Source organism: Oncorhynchus kisutch, linkage group LG5 (assembly GCF_002021735.2).
Source record: "Oncorhynchus kisutch isolate 150728-3 linkage group LG5, Okis_V2, whole genome shotgun sequence".
In the NCBI taxonomy this organism is placed as follows: Eukaryota; Metazoa; Chordata; class Actinopteri; order Salmoniformes; family Salmonidae; genus Oncorhynchus; species Oncorhynchus kisutch.
The window spans coordinates 34287626-34312458 of NC_034178.2; the positions used below are offsets into that span (position 1 = coordinate 34287626).

The 24833-nt window shown below is 40.5% G+C and overlaps 1 protein-coding gene across 5 annotated transcripts in view; it reads right to left on the minus strand.

The window, feature by feature from the left end:
• Positions 1-30: 30 nt before the first annotated feature.
• Positions 31-24833, minus strand: part of LOC109890940 (caM kinase-like vesicle-associated protein) — an 88690-nt gene continuing 63887 nt past the window's right edge. Inside the window, exons 1-12 of one of the 5 annotated variants that reach the window (XM_020483109.2) lie at positions 15103-15350; positions 14837-14922; positions 14437-14544; positions 14004-14135; positions 12831-12905; positions 11505-11643; positions 8033-8153; positions 7713-7788; positions 6374-6510; positions 4814-4892; positions 4418-4505; positions 810-4037 (exon numbers count right to left, since the gene is read on the minus strand). In XM_020483109.2, the coding sequence (XP_020338698.1) occupies positions 3627-4037; positions 4418-4505; positions 4814-4892; positions 6374-6510; positions 7713-7788; positions 8033-8153; positions 11505-11643; positions 12831-12905; positions 14004-14135; positions 14437-14531 (1353 nt within the window). In that variant the 5' untranslated portion in view covers positions 14532-14544; positions 14837-14922; positions 15103-15350 and the 3' untranslated portion in view covers positions 810-3626. The other 4 variants (XM_020483106.2, XM_031824923.1, XM_020483110.2 and 1 more) reach the window with 4 other exon arrangements.

The following is a 24833-nucleotide window of genomic DNA, read 5'->3' on the forward strand; positions in this document are numbered from 1 at the left end:
AACATAGGGAGCCATAGGGACTCGTGACCACATATTCCACGAGTATACTTTTATTACCATCAAAGTCATGAACTCAGTCAAGGAATACAGTACAGAGCCTACAAATGAGCGACAGTCAGGACCTACAGGTGACCACTGGTCTAGATGACCATTCAATTGAGAAATAAAAGGTACATCAGAAAGAGCATGAAATGAACAGACATGGAATACTAAATACAGTGGCACTGAAACGAAGCATTGCTTAAGATTGTGTAACAGTATTTATTTGCGGTCATAAGTAAGAGGATGGTATATTCTCACACATTTTTGAAAATATTGCTGTTAAGCTTTTCATGGAAATCAAAATGTTCTGGCAAAATTAAGACATTGTGTAATGCTATATCTCAATAATGCATATCAATCAATCAGTATATATATATATATATATACACACACACCGTACCAGTCAAAAGTTTGAACACAGCTACTCATGCAACATTTTTTTATATATAAAAAAAAACTTTTCTAGACACCAAGACATTAAAACTATGAAATAACACATATGGAATCATGTAGTAACCAAAAAAGTGTTAAACAGATCAAAATATATTTTAAATCTAAGATTCTTCAAAGTAGCCACCCTTTGTCTTGATGATAGCTTTGCACACTCTTGGCATTCTCTCAACCGGCTTCATGAGGTAGTCACCTGGAATGCATTTCAATTAACAGGTGTGCCTTGTTAATTTGTGGAATTTCTTTCCTTAATGCGTTTGAGCCAATCAGTTGTGTTGTGAAAATCTGTTGTTTGGTCTGATGAGTCAATTTTTTTAATTTTTGGTTCCAATGGTCGTGGGTTTGTGAGGCGCAGAGTAGGTGAACAGATGATCTCTGCATATGTGTTCCCATTGTGAAGCACGGAGGAGGAGGTGTGATGGTGTGGAGTTGCTTTGCTGGTGACACCATCTGTGATTTATTTAAAATTCAAGGCACACTTAACCAGCATGGTTACCACAGCATTCTGCAGCGATATACCATCCCATCTGGTTTGCGCTTAGTGGGACTATCATTTATTTTTCAACAGGACAATGACCCAAAACACCTCCAGGCTGTGTGAAGCCTATTTGACCAAGAAGGAAAGTGATGGAGTGCTGCCTCAGATGACTTGGCCCTTCACAATTACCGGACCTCAACCCAATTGAGATGGTTTGGGATGAGTTGGAATGCAGAGTGAAGGAAAAGCTTCCAACAAGTGCTCAGAATATGTGGGAACTCCTTCAAGACTGTTGGAAAAGCATTCCAGGTGAAGCTGGTTGAGAGAATGCCAAGAGTGTGCAAAGCTGTCAAGGCAAAGGGTGGCTACTTTGAAGAATTTAAATATAAAATATATGTTGATTTGTTTAACACTTTTGGTTACTACATGATTCCATATGTGTTATTTTATAGTTTTGATGTCTTCATTATTATTCTGTAAAAAATAAAGAAAAACCCTTGAATGAGCAGGTGTATCCAAACTTTTGACTGGTTTATGTATATGTTCTCGTAGGTGTCAGAGACATGCATAAGCAATAGACTGGGGAGCAATAACTTTGATCTCTGATCAACAAAAAATGAAGTAGCAAATTTGATTTGACTTCCTGCCTTTCATTGAAAATAATTGCTCAAACTTTTCTTAAATACATACTTCCATAGAACGTGCAGGTGAACACAGAAGCATAGTCCCTTGACAACAAATGCATTAATACACTGTATAATTAAAGTGTGTATAATAGCTACTGTTTGCTGACAATAACATCACTGTCTTGCTGGATCAAGGAAGGAGCCAACCTCTGCACAGATGGCTGGTACTATAAACAGAAAGATTGGACCCAAGTTAGAAGCATGACTAATATGATCTAGGCTCCGCCTTGTTTGACACTGGCCATGTGTTATTTGACTAACTGTCTGGACAGGGTATTGACTGTTGTCAAAGTCTGTAGGCTTTTAACTTACAGGTACGCACATGCACTTTATAGAGGACACCAAGCGAAGAATCACAGTTTCGGCAGCAAGTAGAATATTGCTCAACTTACGGTGATTACAGAGAACTCTTGCAGTACCTAGTTATTGACTATACTGAAAGGGACCAAAGACCGACTACTATTATTATTTTGTTATTGTTATGAATATCTTGAGAATAATTAAACCTATGAATAAATAGATAAATAAACATATACATACAGTATGTTTGCAAAAATATGAAAGATGTTTTTAACACAATTGCTCTTAATTATTCTGTTTCCTTTAATCAACAACAACTTGTAAAAAAAAAAAGCTGGAGGGGGGTAAAAATGGCTTTTACAGGTGGTGCTTTACACAGTCACAATCTAATGTTAAACAACTGTGAAAAGAATATCATGATTGATCCTTGTAGGCTAAATTATATTTATTTACAAATGGATCTACGTACTTTAGGATGTATACGAATAAATAAGCCAGAAGAACTGTTAAACCAGAAACGTAAATGAAAAAAAAAAGAATTTTATAGAAGTTGATCTAAGCGCATAGGATGGATGAAGATATGTTATGACTGAGGCCTGCTGTGAAATTCATAAAGATGAGCTACAAAATGAATTCTAGATGCATAGAAACTACGGTGTAACAAACACAACTCATTTAATATATCGTACATTTACAGTAGTGGCACTTGATGTATGATATGAATAGTTAGAAGTTTATGGAATGATGTAGTCCATTTGAACAATACATGAGCATCAACAGTGCCCTCCACTTGGAGCCTAACGAACAGAAAGACCTTAATGTTAGCAGGATTACCACGTTCTTTCCACCAAGTGCTTATAATTTTGAAATTAACAGCAAAAGTTAAGAATGCATGCCGTTGTGACTACTTCTACAAAGGTCTCTATATACAGAATCTTTACACTGACAGCCACGTGGTGCCTTCCTAAGCAGAAAGCTGGCGAGGGATAGAGATTGGGGGATACCTAGTCAGTTGGTAAACTGAATGCATTCAACTGAAATATGTCAATCGCATTTAACCCAGCATGTTGTGGATGCTGCCTTTCACTTACACTGGGCCTGCTGCATCCCCCAGTAAACATAATTGCTGCAGCACAGACAAAACTACTGATGAGTGTATACAACAAATAACAAAGAGAGCAATGTTCACCCCCCAAAAAGAGATCAAATAGGATCTTTCCATGTGTAGAGAGGGTTGTAAAGGAGGAATGCTACAGATCATTATGTAAAATCAACACTACAAGAGCAAAGCCAAGCTGTTCATTACCTTATTGTATGCCATGATAATGCATTGGAATACTGTGAGAGTAGGACTGGGTAAAAATGTTCCCAAAGCAGGTTTGGTACAATTACATATTTCCATATGCTTTAAAGGGGAGAGTTCAGAGGAAAATATGTAGCTGTTAGCTGCGCTGCATTAGACACAAAAAGCCCCTGTAAGGCCAGAGGGATGTTTCAAAAACACAAAATACATGTAGCCAGATCAATTCAACACTCAGGAAAGATAGGACAAAGGCTCTGTGAGATGTTACTCATGCTGCAAGTGAGAGAGATAAGTCAGTGTCACCATGCTAGTGTGCAGGAAAGACGATTGCTGGGAGTGAAGGAGGTCATAGGAGGGAGTTCACCGTCTAACCCTGCCCATCGTCAACTTCAGTTGCTGGTTGGAGGGGAGTCGGGGACTCTCCGTTACACAGTGACAACGGATCAACCTCCTCCGGGGCTTCAACTGGGGCCTCCACTGGGCTGGCCTCCTCAGGGGCCGGGGGTGGAGCTGTGACCTCTGCTGCACCTTGGGGAGTGGCATCACACGCCACGGCCTCCATGCCAGCAGGGGGCTCTTTGACAGAAGCAGGCTCCCCCTCAGGGGCTGCAGCAGCGGTAGCTGTAGAGGGGTCACTGAGAGCCTGGGGGTCTGCTGGAGCTGGGGAGGGTTCTCCTGCTGCAGAGCTGGTTACTACTGCTGGGATGGTTGCCCCCGAGTCAGCACTCTGTTCTGGAGCTCTCAGTCGCTTCATGATGGTAGTAACCCGCACCGCTTTCTGTGGGAGGCAGTCGCAGAACACACTCAACTCAAGGCGCCTAGTTACTATACATTTTAAAGCTTTTACAGAACATGTAGCCAATTCTAAAGCCTCATACTTGCACTGTCGCCAATCATTTATCCCATTTTGAATCCTCAAGGTCCATAAAACATATATAGCAAATGTATGATCGATAGTGTAATGAAACAGGCAGGGAGCAGGCCTCGAACCCTCGACCGTCTAGCCCGAAGTCCAGCGCTCTATCGACTGTGAAGGTAAAGCATGCTCGAGCGGCAGAGTCGATACCCGCGCTTATAAACCCAGGGTCGTAACAATAGTTCCCTCCCATCTCTCCTTCAGTGATAAAGAACTGGAACAGATAAAAAGAGAGGCTTTACCTTCCACTTGGCTTTAGCAAAGTTCTTCTCTATCTGTGCGCAGACATTATCCTTAATATTCTTATTTGAGGCTGCATTTCCAGAGATCCTGAGGAGATAAAGGGGAAAAGGGAACTCCACTATAATGGGCCTTTGTAATCTTCTCTTGACATGCACAGTACAAGTGACAGCTCAGCAGATGGGGGTGAGTAATACTAATAAAACAACATCACCGACAACCTGTTTAAATGTACTTATTTATAAGAACACTCAGACACATCATACTTACCACAGACACATCAATGAACTAGATTAAATCGGGTTAATTTTCACTTCACATCTGGTATATCTCCTTAGTACTGTGGCCTTGTGGTATATCCCTATAGTAGGCTACTGTGTTAATGTGTATTTCCATACCACTCATGGTTGATGGCCTCCTGAGCAGTCAGCCTCTGATCCTGGTCTACCTCCATCATACGGGCGACCAGGCCTTTTGCTGCAACACAATAAAAGCAATATCTCAACAAACAGCAGTTACAGTTGAAGTCGGAAGTTTACATACACTTAGGTTGGAGTCATTAAAACTCGTTTTTCAACCACTCTACAAACTTCATGTTAACAAAGTATAGTTTTGGCAAGTCGGTTAGGACATCTACTACATGACACAAGTAATTTTTCCAACAATTGTTTACAGACAGATTATTTCACATATAATTCACAATTCCAGTGGGTCAGAAGTTTACATACACTAAGTTAACTGTGCCTTTAAACAGCTTGGAACATTCCAGAAAATGATGTCAAGGCTTTAGAAGCTTCTGATAGGATAATTGGCATCATTTGAATCAATTAGAGGTGTACCTGTGGATGTATTTCAAGGCCTACCTTCAAACGCAGTGCCTTTTTGCTTGACATCATGGGAAAATTAAAAGAAATCAGCCAAGACCTCAGAAAGAAAATTGTAGACCTCCACAAGTCTGGTTCATCCTTGGGAGCAATTTCCAAATGCCAGAAGGTACCACGTTCATCTGTACAAACAATAGTACGCAAGTATAACACCATGGGACCACACACCCATCATACCGCTCAGGAAGGAGATGCGTTCTGTCTCCTAGATTTGAACGTACTTTGGTGCGAACGGTGCAAATCTATCCCAGAACAACAGCAAAGGATCTTGTGAAGATGCTGGAGGAAACAGGTAGAAAAGTATCTATATACCTATATCCACAGTAAAACAAGTCCTCTATCGACATAACCTGAAAGGCCACTCAGCAAGGAAGAAGCCACTGTTCCAATACCGCCATTAAAAAGCCATACTACGTTTTGCAACTGCACATGGGAACAAAGATCGTACTTTTTGGAGAAATGTCCTCTGGTCTGATAAAACAAAAATAGAACTGTTTGGCCATAATGACCATCGTTATGTTTGGAGGAAAAAGGGGGAGGCTTGCAAGCTGAAGAACACAATCCCAACCGTGAAGCACGGAGGTGGCAGCATCATGTTGTGGGGGTGCTTGACTCAGTTACACCAACTCTGTCAGGAGGAATGGGCCAAAATTCACCCAACTTATTGTGGGAAGCTTCTGGAAGGCTACCCAAAATGTTTGACCCAAGTTAAACAATTTAAAGGCAATGCTACCAAATACTAATTGAGTGTATGTAAACTTCTGACCCACTGGGAATGTGATGAAAGAAATAAAAGCTGAAATAAATCATTCTCTCAACTATTATTTTGACATTTCACATTCTTTAAGTAAAGTGGTGATCCTAACTGACCTAAGACAGAGAATTTTTACTAGGATTAAATGTCAGGAATTGTGAACCTGAATTTAAATGTATTTGGCTAAGGTGCATGTAAACCTCTGACTTCAACTGTAATACTCCTGATGGAATCAGACAAAATCCTCCCTTTTGAATTTCTATTTACCCAGTAAGCTGGTGTTTATAGTCTCCTGTGTCTCTACTTCATCTTAAAAGTACCTGACTCTGAGATGTCGTCCCAGTACGGAGAGTCAAACTCATAGTCCCCCGCCAAGATCTTCCTGAACAGGTTCTTGTCGTGGTTTTCATAATCATCATCATCAGTTTCCTCATAGAAAGGAGGGTTGCCTGAAAGCCTGAGGGCCACAAAACAAAAGGAGCTCTTTATCAGCTTGTATTGTAATACCATGTGCACAAATGTCATGTAAAGATTTGATGTATTGCAGTAGGTAATACCCTATAAATAAATAAGATATCCGTATCCGTACTGCTTTTGAGCATACTATGTGGAGTGAAGATGTCTTTCAGTAAAGTACAGGCAACATTCATGTTGTCCATCGGTATAATTCCAAATCTCCCATCCTATGAGTAGACTAACAACCCACCCCTCTTGCAGTAGTATACAGTGGTTCTTCCTTTAAAAGTTGCGTCATACTGCAGCACACCTTGCGGGCTACTGCAGAATTCTATGTCAGATTATTTAATTGTCAGCCATTGTTACCATTAATACTAGTTAGTGCTAGTTTGACTACCAGAGGGCATCTTTCAGAAGCATTTGATAGCCTTCAATATTGGCTGTACTAGAGAATTTAAAACCTTTTTTGTAAGAACATAGTATATGGGATTGATTTTAATAAATGTAACTTAATTCATTTGATTAATATTATGGTGTTTCTATTCCAAGAAAACCCCTCAGGGTTTCCCTTAGGAAGGACCGGAAAATATGGTGATAGACAACGTGACAGTAGGCTACAGTACTAAGAGCATAACATGTATGTAGGTGCTGAGGCTATATGACTGCGCCATCAAATTGATTATTTAGCAGACATCACTTGCTTATATTCAGGCAACACATATATCTTAAGAATATAATGGGATATAAATGAACATTTTCATTTCTCTTAGACTAAAAACCTTAGTGTAACAAGTTTTATACTGTTGCAAAAATATATTTGTATTTTTATAAAATGTATTTTTCATGGTGTGCATGTGCAGCACAGAGGAATAGCAATTCTTAAACTATTGTTCTAAATTCAATCATCTTCTTCATCTTCATCATTCAGTGAATTGAAATTCAATTTTGATGTCGTGCACAATTATTAGTTTCTATTTGGTTTATGTCACCCATTCATTGTCAGTTTAGCACCTTGGGACCCAAAAGCATAATCAGTGCTCTAACTCCCCCTTGTGCTGGTCTGGAGCAATGAAGCAGTGACGCAGGGTACCGTACTAAACCACAAATTACCTCTAAATCCTGCAGCGTAATCTCAAAACTTTTAATTGAGCAACCGCTGTATATGGGCCCATGGATTCCTATGCTGATAATCAAACCACTCACAGTATGTACATGATGACACCCAGGGCCCAGCAGTCCACTGGCCTGCCGTATCTCTGTCTCCCAACCACTTCTGGTGCTGCAGGGACACAAACACAGTTAAAGATTATCTCTTTATATCAGTAACAAAACAATACAATATACAGAAAGCTCTCTATTGAATTTTTTGTTGATGTTCTTCTCACATATGCTTTCCTGCGCTCCCATAAACTGCTCCCCAAAACCAACTCTCGAAGATACCCACTGCTCCCTCTCCCAGGCAGTCTGTGCTCCCCCTTAACCAGGTACTCTAATCCCTCCCCCGCTCCTTCCCCAGTCCTTACCAAGGTACTCTGGTGTTCCACATGGGTCTTTGATGAGCCCGGTCTCCAGCTTTGCCAGGTGGAAGTCACTGATCACTATTTTAGAGTGCTTCAGGCGGTTGAAGTACACCAAATTCTCCAGCTGAGAAAAGGAACAGGGCGATAGCCGGCGTTTGCCCAAGTTTTGCTAAAGTAATCTCATTCAAAACTTACACAGACTTAGAGCAGACTTCATAATTGTTAAATATTGAAGCAGTCAAACTCTTACTTTAGCATCACCCAAGTGTCTAAAAAGGACAGTCCAATTGTCTTTGTTCAAACAAAGCAAGACCAGTGTGGTGTCAATCTGATCAAGGACATTTGCATAATACATTTGCATTTCAGAAAAGTTTGCCTAAAAACACAGTCCAAGTCAAAAGTTTGGACACACCTGCTCATTCAAGGGTTTTTCTTTATTTTTACTATTTTCCACATTGTATAACAATAGTGAAGACATCAAAAATAAAAATAAATGAACTTAGAAAAAAGAAAAACATCAGCCACCTTTTGCATTCCCTAAGAAGATGCAGACACTAGAGGTGCTAAATCAGGTTAACACATATGGAAAAATGTAGTAACCAAAAATGTGTAAAACAAATCAAAATATATTTTATATTTGACATTCTCATTTTTGGTCAAATAGCCCTTACACAGTCTGGAGGTGTGTTGAGTCATTGTCCTGTTGAAAAATAAACCAGATGGGATGTGTGTTGAGTCTCCCAACACACCTGTTGGGAGGTGTGTTGAGTCATTGTCCTGTTGAAAAATCAACCAGATGGGATGGTGTATCGCTGCAGAATGCTGTGGTAGCCATGTAGGTTAAGTCTGCCTTGAATTCTAAATAAATCACTGACAGTGTCACCAGCAAAGTACACCCACACCATCACACCTCCTCCTCTTCCATACTTCACGGTTGGAACCACACATGCGGAGATCATCTGTTCACCTTCTCTGCGTCTCACAAAGACACAGCGGTTGGAACCAAAAATCTCAAATTTTGACACATCAGACCAAAGGACATATTTCCACCTGGCTAATGTCCATTGCTCATGTTTTTTGCCCCAAGCAAGTCTCTTCTTATTAATTGGTGTCCTTTAGTATGGGTTTCTTTGCAGCAATTCCACTATGAAGGTCTGATTCTGTCTAATCCTGATCCGTTTCACCTGTCTTTGTGTTTGTCTCCACCCCCCTCCAGGTGTAGCCCATCTTCCTGATTATCCACAGTGTATTTACAGTGGCTTGCAAAAATATTCACCCCCTTGGTATTTTTCCTATTTTGTTACCTTACAACCTGGAATTCCCCTTAAACCACTAGTGTTGCTTTAGCAGTATGCTTATGGTCATTGTCCTGCTGGAAGGTGAACCTCCGTCCCAGTCTCAAATCTCTGGAAGACTGAAACAGGTTTCCCTCAAGAATTTCCCTGTATTTAGCGCCATCCATCATTCCTTAAATTCTTACCAGTTTCCCAGTCCCTGCCAATGAAAAACATGGTGTTCTCAGGGTGATGAGAGGGGTTGGGTTTGTGCCAGACATAGCGTTTTCCTTGATGGCCAAAAAGTTACATTTTAGTCTCATCTGACCATCTTCCATATGTTTGGGGAGTCTCCCACATGCCTTTCTTTAAGCAATGGATTTTTCTGGCCACTCTTCTGTAAAGCCCAGCTCTGTGGAGTGTACAGCTTAAGGTGGTCCTATGGACAGATACTCCAATCTCCACTGTGGAGCTTTGCAGCTCCTTCAGGGATATTTTTGGCCTCTTTGTTGCCTCTCTGATTAATGCTCTCCTTGCCTGGTCCATGGGTTTTGGTGGGTGGCCCTCTCTTGGAAGGTTTGTTGTGGTGCCATATTCTTAAAATTTTTAATAATGGATTTAATGGTGCTCTATGGGATGTTCAAAGTTTTTGATATTTTTTTATAACCAACCCTGATCTGTACTTCTCCACAACTTTGTCCCTGGACTGTTTAGAGAGCTCCTTGGTCTTCATGGTGCCCCTTGCTTAGTGGTGTTGCAGACTCTGGGGCCTTTCAGAACAGGTATAGATATACTGAGATCATGTGAGACTTAAATTGCACACAGGTGGACTTGATTGAACTAATTATGTGACTTCTGAAGGTAATTGGTTGCACCAGATCTTATTTAGGGGCTTCGTAGCAAAGGGGTTGAATACATATACACGCACCACTTTTCCGTTTTGTATTTTTAAGATTTTAAGTTATTTTTTAAATTTCACTTCACCAATTTGGACTATTTTGTGTATGTCCATTACAAGAAATACAAATACATTTAAATTACAGGTTGTAATGCAACAAAATTGGAAAAACAACAAGGGGGATGAATACATTTGCAAGGCATTATATACCTGTGTTCTCTGTTTGTCTATTGTCAGTTCATCTTGTCTTGTCAGGTCTTACCACAGTGTTTTCCCATCTCGTTGCTTTCTCAAGTTCTGTTTCCTAGTTTCCCCAGTTCTGACCATTCTGCCTGCCCTGACACCGAGCCTGCCTGCCCTTCTGTACCTGTCTGACTCTGACCTGTTTACAAACCTCTGCCTGTCCTGACACCGAGCCTGGTTGCATTTATTTGGGCTGCAATCTGAGGTGCAGTTAATTGCCGATTTCTGAGGCTGGTAACTCTAATGAACTGTGTCTGTGTCTTCCTTTCCTGTGGCGGTCCTCATGAGAGCCAGTTTCATCATAGTGCTTGATGGTTTTTGTGGCTACAATTGAAAAAAACGTTCAAAGTTCTTGAAATTTTCCTGGATTGACTGACTGCTTATTGCTTATTTGAGCTGTTCTTGCCATAATATGAACTTGGTATTTTACCAAATAGGGCTATATTCTGTATACCACCCCTACCTTGTCACAATACAACTGATTGGCTCAAACGCATTAAGAAGGAAAGAAATTCCACAAATTCTATTTTAACAAGGCACACCTGTTAATAATTGAAATGCATTCCAGAGAATGCCAAGAATGTAAAAGCTGTCATCAAGGCAAAGGGTGACTACTTTGAAGATTGTCAAATATAAAATATATTTTGATTTGTTTAACACTTTTTTGGTTACTACATAATTCCATGTGTCATTTCATAGTTTTGATGTCTTCACTGAGTAGGTGTGGCCAAACTTTTATATATATACAGTGCCAGTCAAAAGTTTGGCCACACCTACTCAGTCCAGGATTTTTATTTATTTTTACTATTTTCTACATTGTAACACAATAGTGAAGACATCAAAACTATGAAATGACACATGGAATTATGTAGTAACCAAAAAAGTGTTAAACAAATCAAAATATATTTTATATTTGACAAATCTTCAAAGTAGTCACCCTTTGCCTTGACACCTACTCAGTCCAGGATTTTTATTATATATATACTTCAACCCAATTAAATAAGTCCAAAATGTATTTAAAAGAACCAGTGGCGTTTAAAATAAGAAGTGGGCTTAGTACCTTGAGGTTCCTGTGGACAATGTGCAGGGAGTGAAGATAGGCCACGGCCTCCAACACCTGACGGACCACATTACTGGTGTCGCGCTCTGAATAGTAGCCCTGGTCCAGGATCCAATCAAATACCTCTCTGCCAGTAGCACTGTGGGGAGAAAGTGAGTGGCATGAAGCAGAAGCATGGTGCTGACCTACAATAGATGCTTTGAGCCTGACTGTCTCTGGTTCAAATAATTCACAGATCCTTTTTAATAATACAACTTTATTTGATGTGTCTGACACGGAGACACATTGGGGAAAAATATGTTTGCATTACTATGCAATTACCATAGAAATGACACCTTGCCAAGGGCGAAGACATCAACATTTGACAAAATTACAGTCACCAAACATGCTTAAAGTGATGATTTCTGATGGTTTACCTCATTATCAGAATAAAAGACCCACAAATCAATGCAATCCTGGAGGATATGAGTACCATATATTTTGTGAATCAGTCATATAGACCCCAAAACAGATTTAGAGTTTTATACACTGCTGGAAAGAGGAGATTATTAGCTTCAAAACAATTTAGAACTTGTGTACCAACTGTTCAAATTGAGCACAGCATAGCTACAACAGAGATCCGCTGTTTAGAGAAAATCACCCCCAAAGTGCACAATTGTGCACATCACAATGCAAGTCCCACTGTATAAAACATATTATTTGGCATCACTTGTAGCTGGTTTGCTACTCATTTAACAGTTTGACAAGATAGTGTATTACTAGCTAGATAATATGTTTAAAAATGAGTTTGTGGTTGTATTTGCCAGCTAAACAGCTAGTCAGCTAGCTTGTCAGTTGTCTATTAGCTAGCCATTGACTCATTTTGAAAGGTGGATCTTCTTCTCCTCTGAGGCTTTCAAAGTGTACAGAAACTATGATTTCGACATTCAAATTCATTGGGTTGGCTCGAAAACATGTTGTTCTATTGAATTCTGTTTTAATCCAACAACAGGCCATGCCAATATTTTTTACGAAATGTGCAAGTTTTATGCTAATGCACTAGCACGACTTACGACTGATTATGATAGAGCATGTCACATTTAATGTTTCTATGGTAATGTGTCAAATCCCCAAGAACACAGACTAATGAAAAAAATGGAGCATGCAGAAATGAATAATATCTGAATACCAAATGAAGGCTGCAGAAGGGTAGTTCAGAGCTGTGCTCATATTTACAGGGCCTTAGGCTACCACAGCTCATTCCCTATAAGTGCATAATCAACACATAGACCCCTGCTGCCACAAAAACAGGGGCGCAATCTCAACCAATCAGATGACTCAACTCACAGTTCAAGAAAGAGGAAGTACTCTTTTCTGGTCTTATAGAAATCCACCAGCTGAAGAATATTGGGGTGCTTCACCCTGGAGAGAGCAGACCACAGGGGGAGAGAGGAGAGTTAGAAGGAGTGTACAGATGGAGAGAAATGGGAGTGCCTTCATTGAGATACACAGTACGGTATAATAATGCTCATGAATAAAACACAACAACAGTCAACCATGCCAAGAGGAACAGCAACCATGTGCAGGAAAAAAATGCAGCAATAAACATAATCAATTTAATTTAAAAAAGGACTGAGATCTGCATGCTTAAACATCTGAATTGATTAGGGCATTTATGTGCAATCACGACCACGCGGCAGAACAGTATGGCATGTTTGACCGTGACCACGATAACGACTGCACCGGCTAAGAAACTTCATGGTGAGTTTTGTCAGCGAGGCTAAGAGCAATGAAGAGTTTAACGCTTCACATAATGTGTTAGACAACATGGAAACAATTGGCCGTATGTGGTCTGTGTGCTGCTGGCTTTCAATGGTGCTTCAGGGGATTGGACTGATGGAATGGTATCTTTTCCAGTCACTGAAAGTAATGGCCGCCAACCACAAGAAGATTGATCAAATTCTTCAGTTCCAGAGCTTGAAGAAACCAATTGAAATAGCGAGCCCTATGAAGGTCATGCTTTTGTGTATCGGGAGAAAAGACTCCACGTATTAGATAACCCTTCAAGAAATGACACTTTCATCTTCTATTAAGTGCATTGGCTTTTTCATCTGTATTCTTTGAGTTCCCTACTGCCTGCAACAAATTGTTTGATAAGGCTCAGGTTATGCTAATGTTTACTGGAGAGGGAGGCAATGAAAGGGAGTCTGCCACAACCTGATGATGAATAAGAAGCCTAATGTGAGAAGAATATTTGAGGATTAACAAAGTTGGAGTAAATATTGCTACCCAGTGTGATCATTCAGTGGAATGTAGTTTGCTTTACTTTTTCATCATAAATGCTGCATACATTTTTAGTTTTCTTTGTTATTCGCTCTAATGGATGTCTGCAAATTCACATAGGCCACTAGTATAATACACCATCTCGTATGAAACAAAAAGCATTTACAGAGAATAGTTTTGTGAACGCAGATGCAAAATGACAGAAAGCTGAGTTTAAAGTTCATAACAAAAACTCACATCTTTAAAATAAGGATCTCATTTTTTGCAGCCTTCCGAACTTTCCTTCCATCCTTTTTCAGGAACTTTTTACAAGTAAACATTTTCAGTGTATTTTTGTCCTTGGCCCTGAAGATCTCACAGAACTCCTCTCTGAAAAGGAAATGCACAAACCCACACATTTATAAAGATCAACAGTACAGTTAATGGATTTCTAAATTAATTTAGTAAAGCCCTTGATTACAATTTCATAATTATTGGCCATGGTAACAGCATCCCTAGGTGGACTTGAATAAAGCATTTGTCTGTATTTAAGACTTTTTTTAAAAGTGAACTAATTTTCTAATTATCTGGTTCCATATTGGACAAAGAAAAACACAGACTAGAGGGCTGATATTGGGTTAACTGTATTTCCTGTTTGTTCAGACAGGTGGACTACTAAGAGCATACTTACGATTTAACAATCTGTCCCAGGTCATATTTATCTGTCACCTCTGAGGGATTGTTGTAATCCTTCTTTTCCCCGAGCGTCAAACAGCCAAATGGCATGGCCAATCCTGCCCTGAGGGAGAGCGAGAGAACGACCTGGTATCATGTAATGTCACACACTATTAGCCATTAGTGTACATTATTACACACCACATCAAACAGAATCCCTCAATCAAGAAACATTGCACTGCACTGGTGGCGAGAAAGTCTTTCCAGAGTAAAGGGACTGATAAACAGCCAACGCCAGCTGATGCTATCACTGTTGAGCCGATTGTTTCACTTGACTACTTTGATAATCCTGTATTAACAAACACCCCTTTGATGGGCTGCAGAGCGTGATGTGAGGAGCTGCTAGGGGACTTAACTTTAAAAACAGATCTCATTTACAGCATGCAACTGTGTCAGTCAGCACCAGGGTTCTTTTGAGCAGTCTGAACAGGGGATCCGGATGCTAATGGAGGCAGAGCAGGAGAAGAGAAACACTAATGCAATTGTGCTCACTCAGCGAGGCTGCCAGTGTGCCACAGCAACAAGTGAAGCATTTCCAATTAGGAAAGAGGAGCGAGTGATTATGAGCAGAGCATCCGAAAACACAAATTAAAGCACTTTATGAGCTCCGCATCACACTTACGGATCTAATTTCAGTGCTGCTTTTCTCTCTCTCTAACCACACTGAGTGAAACTGAAGAAAACCTAACTAAGTTTACTGCTGAGAATCAAGATTTTATGGCAAGCTTAATTGGCATGTTATTTTTATGTTTGTTGGGTAGTTTGTATACTTTCTGAAAGACAGGACAATAGAGTCTAAAGACCAGATGGTAACATAACTTTTTCAGGACCCTGTCTTTCAAAGATAATTCGTAAAAATCCAAATAACTTACCAGATCTTCATTGTAAAGGGTTTAAACACGGTTTCTCATGCTTGTTCAATGAACCACAAACAATTAATGAACATGCACCTGTGGAACGGTCGTTAAGACACTAACAGCTTACAGACAGCAGGCAATTAAGGTCACAGTTTGAAACTAAAGAGGCCATTCTTCTGACTCTGAAAAACACCAAAAGAAAGATGCCCAGGGTCCCTGCTCATCTGCGTGAACGTGCCTTAGGCATGCTGCAAGGAGGCATGAGGACTGCAGATGTGGCCAGGGCAATAAATTGCAATGTCCGTACTGTGAGACGCCTAAGACAGCGCTACAGGGAGACAGGACAGACAGCTGAACGTCCTCGCAGTGGCAAACCATGTGTAACAACACATGCAGAGGATTGGTACATCCAAACATCACACATGTGGGACGGGTACAGGATGGCAACAACAACTGCCCGAGTTACATCAAGAACGCATAATCCCTCCATCAGTGCTCAGACTGTCCGCAATAGGCTGAGAGAGGCTGGACTGAGAACTTGTAGGCCTGTTGTAAGGCGGGTCCTCACCAGACATCACCAGCAATAACGTCGCCTAAGGGCACAAACCCACCATAGCTGGACCAGACGGGACTGGCAAAAAGTGCTCTTCACTGATGAGTCATGGTTTTGTCTCACCAGGGGTGATGGTCGGATTCGCGTTTATCGTCGAAGGAATGAGAGTTACACCGAGGCCTGTACTCTGGAGTGGGATCGATTTGGAGGTGGAGGGTCCATCATGGTCTGGGGCAGTGTGTCACAGCATCATCGAACTGAGCTTGTTGTCATTGCAGGTAATCTCAATGCTATGCGCTACATGGAAGACATCCTCCTCCCTCATGTGATACCTTCCTGCAGACTCATCCTGACATAAACCTCCAGCATGACAATGCCACAAGCCATACTGCTCGTTCTGTGCGTGATTTCCTGTAAGACAGGAATGTCAGTGTTCTGCCATGGCCAGCGAAGAGCCCGGATCTCAATCCCATTGAGCACGTCTGGGACCTGTTGGATCGGAGGGTGAGGGCAGGGGCCATTCCCCCCAGAAATGTCCGGGAACTTGCAGGTGCCTTGGTGGAAGAGTGGGGTAACATCTCACAGCAAGAACTGACAAATATGGTGCAGTCCATGAGGGGGAGATGCACTGCATTACTTAATGCAGCTGGTGGCCACACCAGATACTGACTGTTACTTTTGATTTTGACCCCCCTTTGTTCAGGGACACATTATTCCATTTCTGTTCAACTTGTTCAATTGATGTCTCAGTTGTTGAATCTTGTTATGTTCATACAAATATTTACACATGTTACATTTTCTGAAAATAAACGCAGTTGACAGTGAGAGGACGTTTATTTTTTTGCTGAGTTTAGTTGTTTTAAGAGTCTGCAATAATGGGACGTTCATTCTTTCCTCTAATAGTGATCCTACAGTATGCAGTCATGAAAAGAAAGGAGTGTATGGACACATTTTGACATAGTTCCAATGCAGCAACTTTTCGACCAATGTGACTCTTCTGCAGTCATCCCAGCTATGAAGTTGACAGTTTGGAGAGAATCTGGATAAGTGAATGACTTAATAGCTCTATTTATAGTATCTCCCATTGTCTGAAATATATTACATTTGTGTTCGATGTTAGAAGGCCCAATAGATAACATCTCATACCTTTGAATAGGGAAAATTTGAATACAATTACCTTGGATAATCTATCCCTATATTTCCCTGATCTGTCTGACATGGTTGTATGGCACACCAGGAGTGAATGTCTCTATGCACACACAATAGCTGACTATGAGCTATTACTGAATCAATTATTGTCTGTGAGAATAAATTGGATGGAGGAAATCAGAGAGAGTGAGAGAGAGAGAGAGAGCAGAGAGGGAGAGCAGCCAAGTGAGGGCAATCTGTTCAAAAGAACCCTGTGAACTGACTGGAAAGTCCATCAGAGACATCTGAAATGCAGAGAGGAAACGGTGCTCTCTCTGAGATATGTTTTTCATTTGAGGAGAGAGCCTGTGTTGTGTAGTGCAGGTGAGGCAAAGCGTTGACCTTTCTCAGCTCAATCTCTCACTCCGTTAGAGAAAGAGACTCCTGCAGGAGCATCATTTAAATGAGAGCAGAACTGGTCTGGCAGGCCACGCCATTAACAAATGCATCAGGAAAAAATATATTCTACTAATGCACATACAAGACAATAAAAGGAACATGTTCATTCCCCAAGTGGCAATAACAGCCAGAGACAGAGAAAATTATAGAGAAAGAATGAGACAGACAGAGAGAGAGAGAAAGAAGAGAGAGATTAAATAAAAGCCTGTCTGTTACGGTTCTCTTTTTTATAGCTCTGATTAGTTCTATTGGATGCTGCCAAGGTCAAATTCAGGTCCATTAAAGTAACACATCTAATCAAACATGAATAATAAAAATGGAAGTGATTTCAGATAAGATTTTTACTCTCAGTCACTCTGAAGTCACTCAACACACAGGTTCACAGAGAGTGTTCTTTCTTTGATATCTAACTGCAAACGCAAAACTATTTCCATTAGAGAAAATAATACATAGTGCTTATTCTTAGAATCTCTGAAAAAAGGCTAAGAATGAACCTAAAGCACCCAAAGCTGCTTCCTTTTTATATTGATTAATTCATGTAGAAGCCAGAGGCACAAAGCAGAGGTATGAAATATGCAATGACGCAATGTAATAGCACATTTGGATTGACCACCATCAGCATTATCAGCATTATCTTCCTGTGTTCCTACCTTAATCTTCCAACGGGGAGAAGCGATCGATTGCGTGAGACACTTTACAGCACTCTGCAGTGTGACCCTCACCCAGACAGCAGCCCTGCAAGGTGGGCTTTCTATATCTCTGATGTTTTTCTGCAGACACAGCAAAGAATTATGGGAAGGAAAATTGATAACGATAAAGAGCAAGGGTTGTTAGAAACAGCATGCCTTTTCCAATGAGGCAAGGTGATGAGCAAATTAGAATTTTTCTCCTGCCCATTGAAATCGATGTGAAACTCTCTTACTTCATGTTTCGGCATAAAGCTGAATTAAGTTTAACACACGGTACTGCAGTAGGGGATTGCTTTACAACCCAGACAAATGGTATCTGTCTGGGTAGGTAAACTTTACTTACAGGAGAGAACAGCCTTCCTGCCTAATCCAACCATGACATTTTCCAGTTTTTTTTCAGTATTGTATTAGGATCTCTATTAGCTGCTGCAAAAGCAGCAGCTACTCTTCCTGGGGTTCACACAAAACATGAAACCCGACATAATGTTGCTTATAAAAAGAAGTGATGCAGTCAGTCTCTCCTCAACTCTTATCCAAGAGAGACTGGCATGCATAGTATTTATATCATCCCTCTGATTACAATGAAGAGCAAGACGTGCTGCTCTGTTCTGGGCCAGCTGCAGCTTAACTAGGTCTTTCCTTGTAGCACTGGACCACACGACTGGACGATAATCAAGATTAGACTAAACTAGAGCCTGCAGAACTTGCTTTTTGGAGTGTGGTGTCAAAAAAGCAGAGCATCTCTTTATTACGGACAGACCTCTCCCAAACTTCACAACCATTGAATCTATATGTTTTGACCATGACAGTTTACAATCTAAGGTAACGCCAAGTCATTTAGTCTCCTCAACTTGTTCAACAGCCACACCATTCATTACCAGATTCAGCTGAGTTCTAGAACTTAAGGAATGATTTGTACCGACTACAATGCCTTTAGTTTTAAAGATGTTCAGGACCAGTTTATTACTGGCCACCCATTCCAAAACAGACAACTCTTTGTTAAGGGTTTCAGTTACTTCATTAGCTGTGGTTGCTGATGCGTATATGGTTGAATCATCCGCAAACATGGACACATATGCTTTGTTTAATGCCAGGTCATTGGTAAAAATAGAAAAGAGTAGAGGGCCTAGAGAGCTACCCTGCGATACACCACACTTTACATGTTTGACACTAGAAAAGCTTCCATTAAAGAAAACTTGTTGAGTACTATTAGATAGATATCTCTGAATCCAGGATATGGCAGAGGTTGAAATGCCACAGGTTATGGTCAATAATATCAAAGGCTGCACTGAAATCTAACAGTACAGCTCCCACAATCTTCCTAATATAATTTTCTTTCAACCAATCATCGGTCATTTGTGTCAGTGCAGTACATGTTTAGGGAAATATACCTTTGTTATCTACTTTTTTTTTCTTTCTCTAGCTCTCCACTGTTCCCTGGGCGCCGAAGACTTGGATGTCGATTAAGGCAGCCCCCCGCACCTCTCTGATTCAGAGGGTTTGGGCTCAATGCGGAAGACACATTTCAGTTGAAGGCACTCAGTTGAATGCTGACTGGGTATCCCCCTTTCGTTTCCTTTCCTTTTTCTCTCATGCAATGGACAGTGTGTGAAATTGGTGCAGTGTTGTCTGTGCTCTCCCTCTCTATTTCCTCCCTCTTTCTTGCAACACATTCCCACCATTCTAAGACAAACATTCTTGACATTCATTTCTTTCATCCGTCCTAAACCCTGGGGAATGCTGTAGGGTCAGGACGACTCAGATATTGCTTTCCCTCCCTGGAATTGAGTGACTATGATACGGTCAATATGGAGGGGCAGGACAACAACCGTATGGACTAAAGAAAGACTGGTGTCAGAAGACTGGTCGCTGATGTTCTAATATTTGCCATTTACTGTCTTGCACTCTGATGAGAGAGAGGGTCACCGAAAATAAAGGCTATGAGGACATGTTATTACTCCACTTCAACCTAACATGGAACCCAAACCGGCTGCACGCGTGCGCGCCATCTTGCGCCATCGTGCATACATTCATTTTGTCCCCTACACCAAACGCGATCACGACATGCAGGTTAAAATATCAAAACAAACTCTGAACCAATTACATTAATTTGGGGACAGGTCGAAAAGCATTAAACATTTATGGCAATTTAGCTAGCTAGCATCCACTTGCTAGCTAATTTGTCCTATTTAGCTAGCTTGCTGTTGCTAGCTAATTTGTCCTGGGATATAAACATTGAGTTGTTATTTTACCTGAAATTTACCTGAAAGGTTCTCTGCTCCGACAATTAATCCACACATAGAATGGTCAACCGAATCTTTCCTAGTCATCTCTCCTTTTTGGCCTTTTCTTCTCTTGACTTTATATTGCGATTGGCAACTTTCATAAATTAGGTGCATTACCGCCACTGACCTCGTTTGTCTTTCAGTCACCCACGTGGGTATAACCAATGAGGAGATGGCATGTGGGTGCCTGCTTCTATAAACCAATGAGGAGATGGGAGAGGCAGGACTTGCAGTGTGATTTACGTCACAAATATAACTGACTTCTATTTTAGCCCTTGGCAACGCAGATGCTCGTTGGTACGCAGTGTGGGTGCAATAATTTAATCATATAGATTTCTAAATGTATTTTGCAATGCTCGCGTGTTGTCAGCCTGTAAACATGACATTGAAATACATGCTCTGATGGTGTGAGTGACTTTGAAAAGTATTTGCAAAACTGATGCGAGCAGTGTGGGTGCAATAATTTAATAATATAGATTTCTAAATGTATTTTGCAATGCTCGCGTGTTGTCAGCCTGTAAACATGACATTGAAATACATGCTCTGATGGTGTGAGTGACTTTGAAAAGTATTTGCAAAACTGATGTGATTGTTCCAGTATTAGCAACTTAAAATACTATGAAGATGGCAGAAAAGAACCAATCAAGCATTAAGTGCAGTGGAGTCTAGCGCACATTGAAGAGAGCCTACTGTATTCTCTTGAATTGGCCTTTTAGATTAACGAGTAACGTGATAATTGCAGGAAAATTGCCACTGTGGAGACAGGTTAGAGAATAGTGTGTTGCTTTCTTAGTGTGAGGCTTGAGAGTGTGATGGAGTGGAGAGGGGAGGGGACCAGGCTAGGGGCTGGCTGGCTTGCTGGCTGGTTAAGTGTGGGCTGAATGTCAGTGCTGTCAGAGGCAATGCAGGCCCAGTCAAAGATCACCCCTGGCAAACAAATTAAATGCTGCATCTAGCCATAAAGAAGTAAACCAAAAGGGCACCATATTTTCTGATTCACATCTACGACATCTTCCGGATGGCTCTTTATGCTCCCTGAGATGTTTTGTGTGTTAGTCATAATCCTTGTGGCCTGAATAAGTGCACTGCTAGCAATAGAGTATGGCAACAAAACAATCAATTACAGAGTTCTGACGGACTTCAACGGTACACATCGTGGACAATATCCATAAAGTACAATCTTTCCATACAGTAGTACATACTTTCCAGAGCCTATTTCTCTAGCCATGTATACCATATGAGGTAGGGGCCTCGCCCACCTTCCCTGCAACCTTACAGGAGACAGAAAAAATGCAAGCGTTTCTTAAACACCTTCTAATTCCTATCACAATGTTTAAACGAAATTAAAGTTGCCCATCCAATTCGGTGAAATCAAATTTATTTTAACCAAAGGCAATACAAAAGTGAATTATTGCATTTGCAACCATTACACTGTGAAAGGTAAAGCTGCCTTGCATGCAGATATGCTAATGAATGTTATCCATCCTGGATGTATAACAGAAAAAAGTCCTAAAAAGGTCAAGGATGTCTCCGATTCAAGGTGAACTTTGAATTAGCATTGAACAGCTTCAATGCGCCTTGCCATACATTCTGGAACTCTATTGGAGGAATGCAACACAATTCTTCCACGAGAAATTCCATAATTTTGTGTTTTGTTGATGGTGGTGGAAAAATACTGTCTCAGGCGCCGCTCTAGAATCTCCCATAAGTGTTCAATTGGGTTGAGATCTGGTGACTGACACACACACACACACACACACACACCTGAGTTTCCGTTAGGAAAATGTGGCACCGGACATTTGTCCGGCAGCATTTTAATTCAAAAGACATTTAAGAAATTTACCGGAACCATATCCATTGGTTGTGTAACCTGATTAGGGCATCCACCCACGGTTCTCAGAATGACAGAAATCACATTTCGTTTATGGTAATTCATCTTAAAAGAACATGCAACGGCGTGCATCATTTTTACTGAATTAAGATGAGCAATTTGAAGACGGTAGAGTACAGCCTTCCTGCCTAATCCCACCATTACATTTTTAGGTATTTTATTAGGATCCCCATTAGCTGTTGCAAAAGCAGCAGCTACTCTTCCTGGTGGTTAACACAAAACATGAGACAATACAGAACATGAATAGAAAAGAACAGCTCAAGGACAGAACTACATTCATTTCTTAAGTTGCATATCAACGCATAAACACAAACTATCTAGGTCACATAGGGGAGAGGTGCTGTGCAGTCAGGTGTTGCATTGTCTGTTTTTTGAAACCAGGTTTGCTGATTATTTGAACAATATGAGATGGAACCAAGTTCAATGCAATAATGGCGCTATATAATACTGTACGCTTTCTTGACTTTTATCTGGATTTGGGGACTGTGAAAAGACCCCTGGTGGCATGTCTGGTGAGGTAAGTGTGTGTGTCAGAGCTGTGTGTAAGTAGCCTATGCAGACATTTTGGAATTTTCAACACATTAACATTTCTTATAAAAAGAAGTGATGCTGTCAGTCTCTCCTTAACTACAAACCAAGAGAGACTGGCATGCATAGTATTTATATCATCCCTCTGATTACAATGAAGAGCAAGACGTGCTGCTCTGTTCTGGGCCAGCTGCAGCTTAACTAGGTCTTTCCTTGTAGCACTGGGCCACACGACTAGATAATAATCAAGATTAGACTAAACTAGAGCCTGCAGAGCTTTTTGGAGTGTGGTGTCAAAAAAGCAAAGCATCTCTTTATTACAGACAGACCTCTCCCCATCTTTACAATGCGCCACGCGTCCCTAAGGCTAGGGGAAGCTTTCCTGCAAGTAAAATGAAATAATTGCCAAAATGACATAGCCTAACTAGCTAACTCCTGTCTATAGAGAAATAAATATATCATTCAAAATAGGCTACTACTCCAGAAAGCATGATTTGGCCACAGAGGATTGATCATTAGCTTCTTTTAAAAAAGTGGATTGTCTTAAATTGCATAGTTGGGCAGAGCACGCTGCAAATACCAAATAGATGATTGTTGAGTTGCGAGTGTCAGTAAAAAGCAGAGCAACCCATAATTGCAATATTTAAAAATACAATGGCTGAAAAACAGTTTGGAAAACAAATGGCAATTGCTGTAAAAAGAAGACAATGAAAAGACTCCAATCTGTCTTTTAGTTATCAAAATTCTCAACAGTGGAGAACATCGGTCATATCCCCAGTGAGTGTGCATATTCACTATCTTTATCATTGGGTCAGTGACACTTTTGTTTGTTTTTGGACAACAATTTCCTCCTCCAGGTTAGATGGACATCATATTGTATTTGTGTCTCCCTTTTTCATAGGCCGATTATATGAATCAGACAACGTCGTTTTAATTGATCTGTTTGTCAGTGTCAGCAGAGTAACCTACCCTGTCATTTTTGTCGTATTAAAAAAGATTCTGCTAATGTCCCCAGTCATATAACATTATTAGTATCCAATCTAATCATCACATTAGGAACAGTAGGTTATTTTACATAAGTCTGCAAATGCAAGGATGCATGGAATACGTTATTACAAAGGTGCATTTTCATGGTTATAAATGAGCTTCCCTGAACTTGAAACCCACGCGCCGCCTATGTAAGAATAATTGCCCACATTTACAATCCTCCATAGTAGAAAAGTTGACATATTCTATTGGTCAGCTTACCGTTCTGTGCAAGAAAGAAATAGCCTATTACAAACAGACTTTGGGAAAGTTGTAGGATGATAGATCCCAAAATCAAACAACCAGTAGGCCGAGGCTACATGTCAAAAACATACAAATGCAATGAGGCAGTAGGCTTCGAGCTAATGTTAGTTCCATAATGCAAATAGCGGGAAAACACCATTGTGAGCGGTTTCCTGTGAGAGATTAAAATATCCATTACAAATATGCAACAACTAGCATGAGTTGCTAATATGACTAGGATTGTGCCTGTGCCTACTCGACAATGAAAGAAAGTTGATATGAAAACCAATAGAACATAAAATTAAAATGCTACTGGTTTCAATGGCATATGATTTTGGTTAGGCTACTTTGAAGCAAAGACATGCCTCATAATATGCAGTAAAACATTCAGATTTCAAAAAATCTAAATGCATTCTGCCTCCAGCTCATTTCAAAGTGGTGTGTGAATGGCGAATGGGAAGCACGCTTCAATTACCAGTTAAGAAATAAAAAGAGTAGCTATTTTTTAGTGTTTTTTTTTTTACACGCGTGCCTTTAGAATTGTTACGCAATGATTGGGCTTATTAAAGCACATGTTTCATCCAGCAGCAACAAACAGCTGTTTGAGCTGTATCAGCAGCCCTCACAGTACATCGACTGGTATTTCAATCAATTAATAGGCTAAAATGCATTGTTTTGCAATTGGATTAATTTT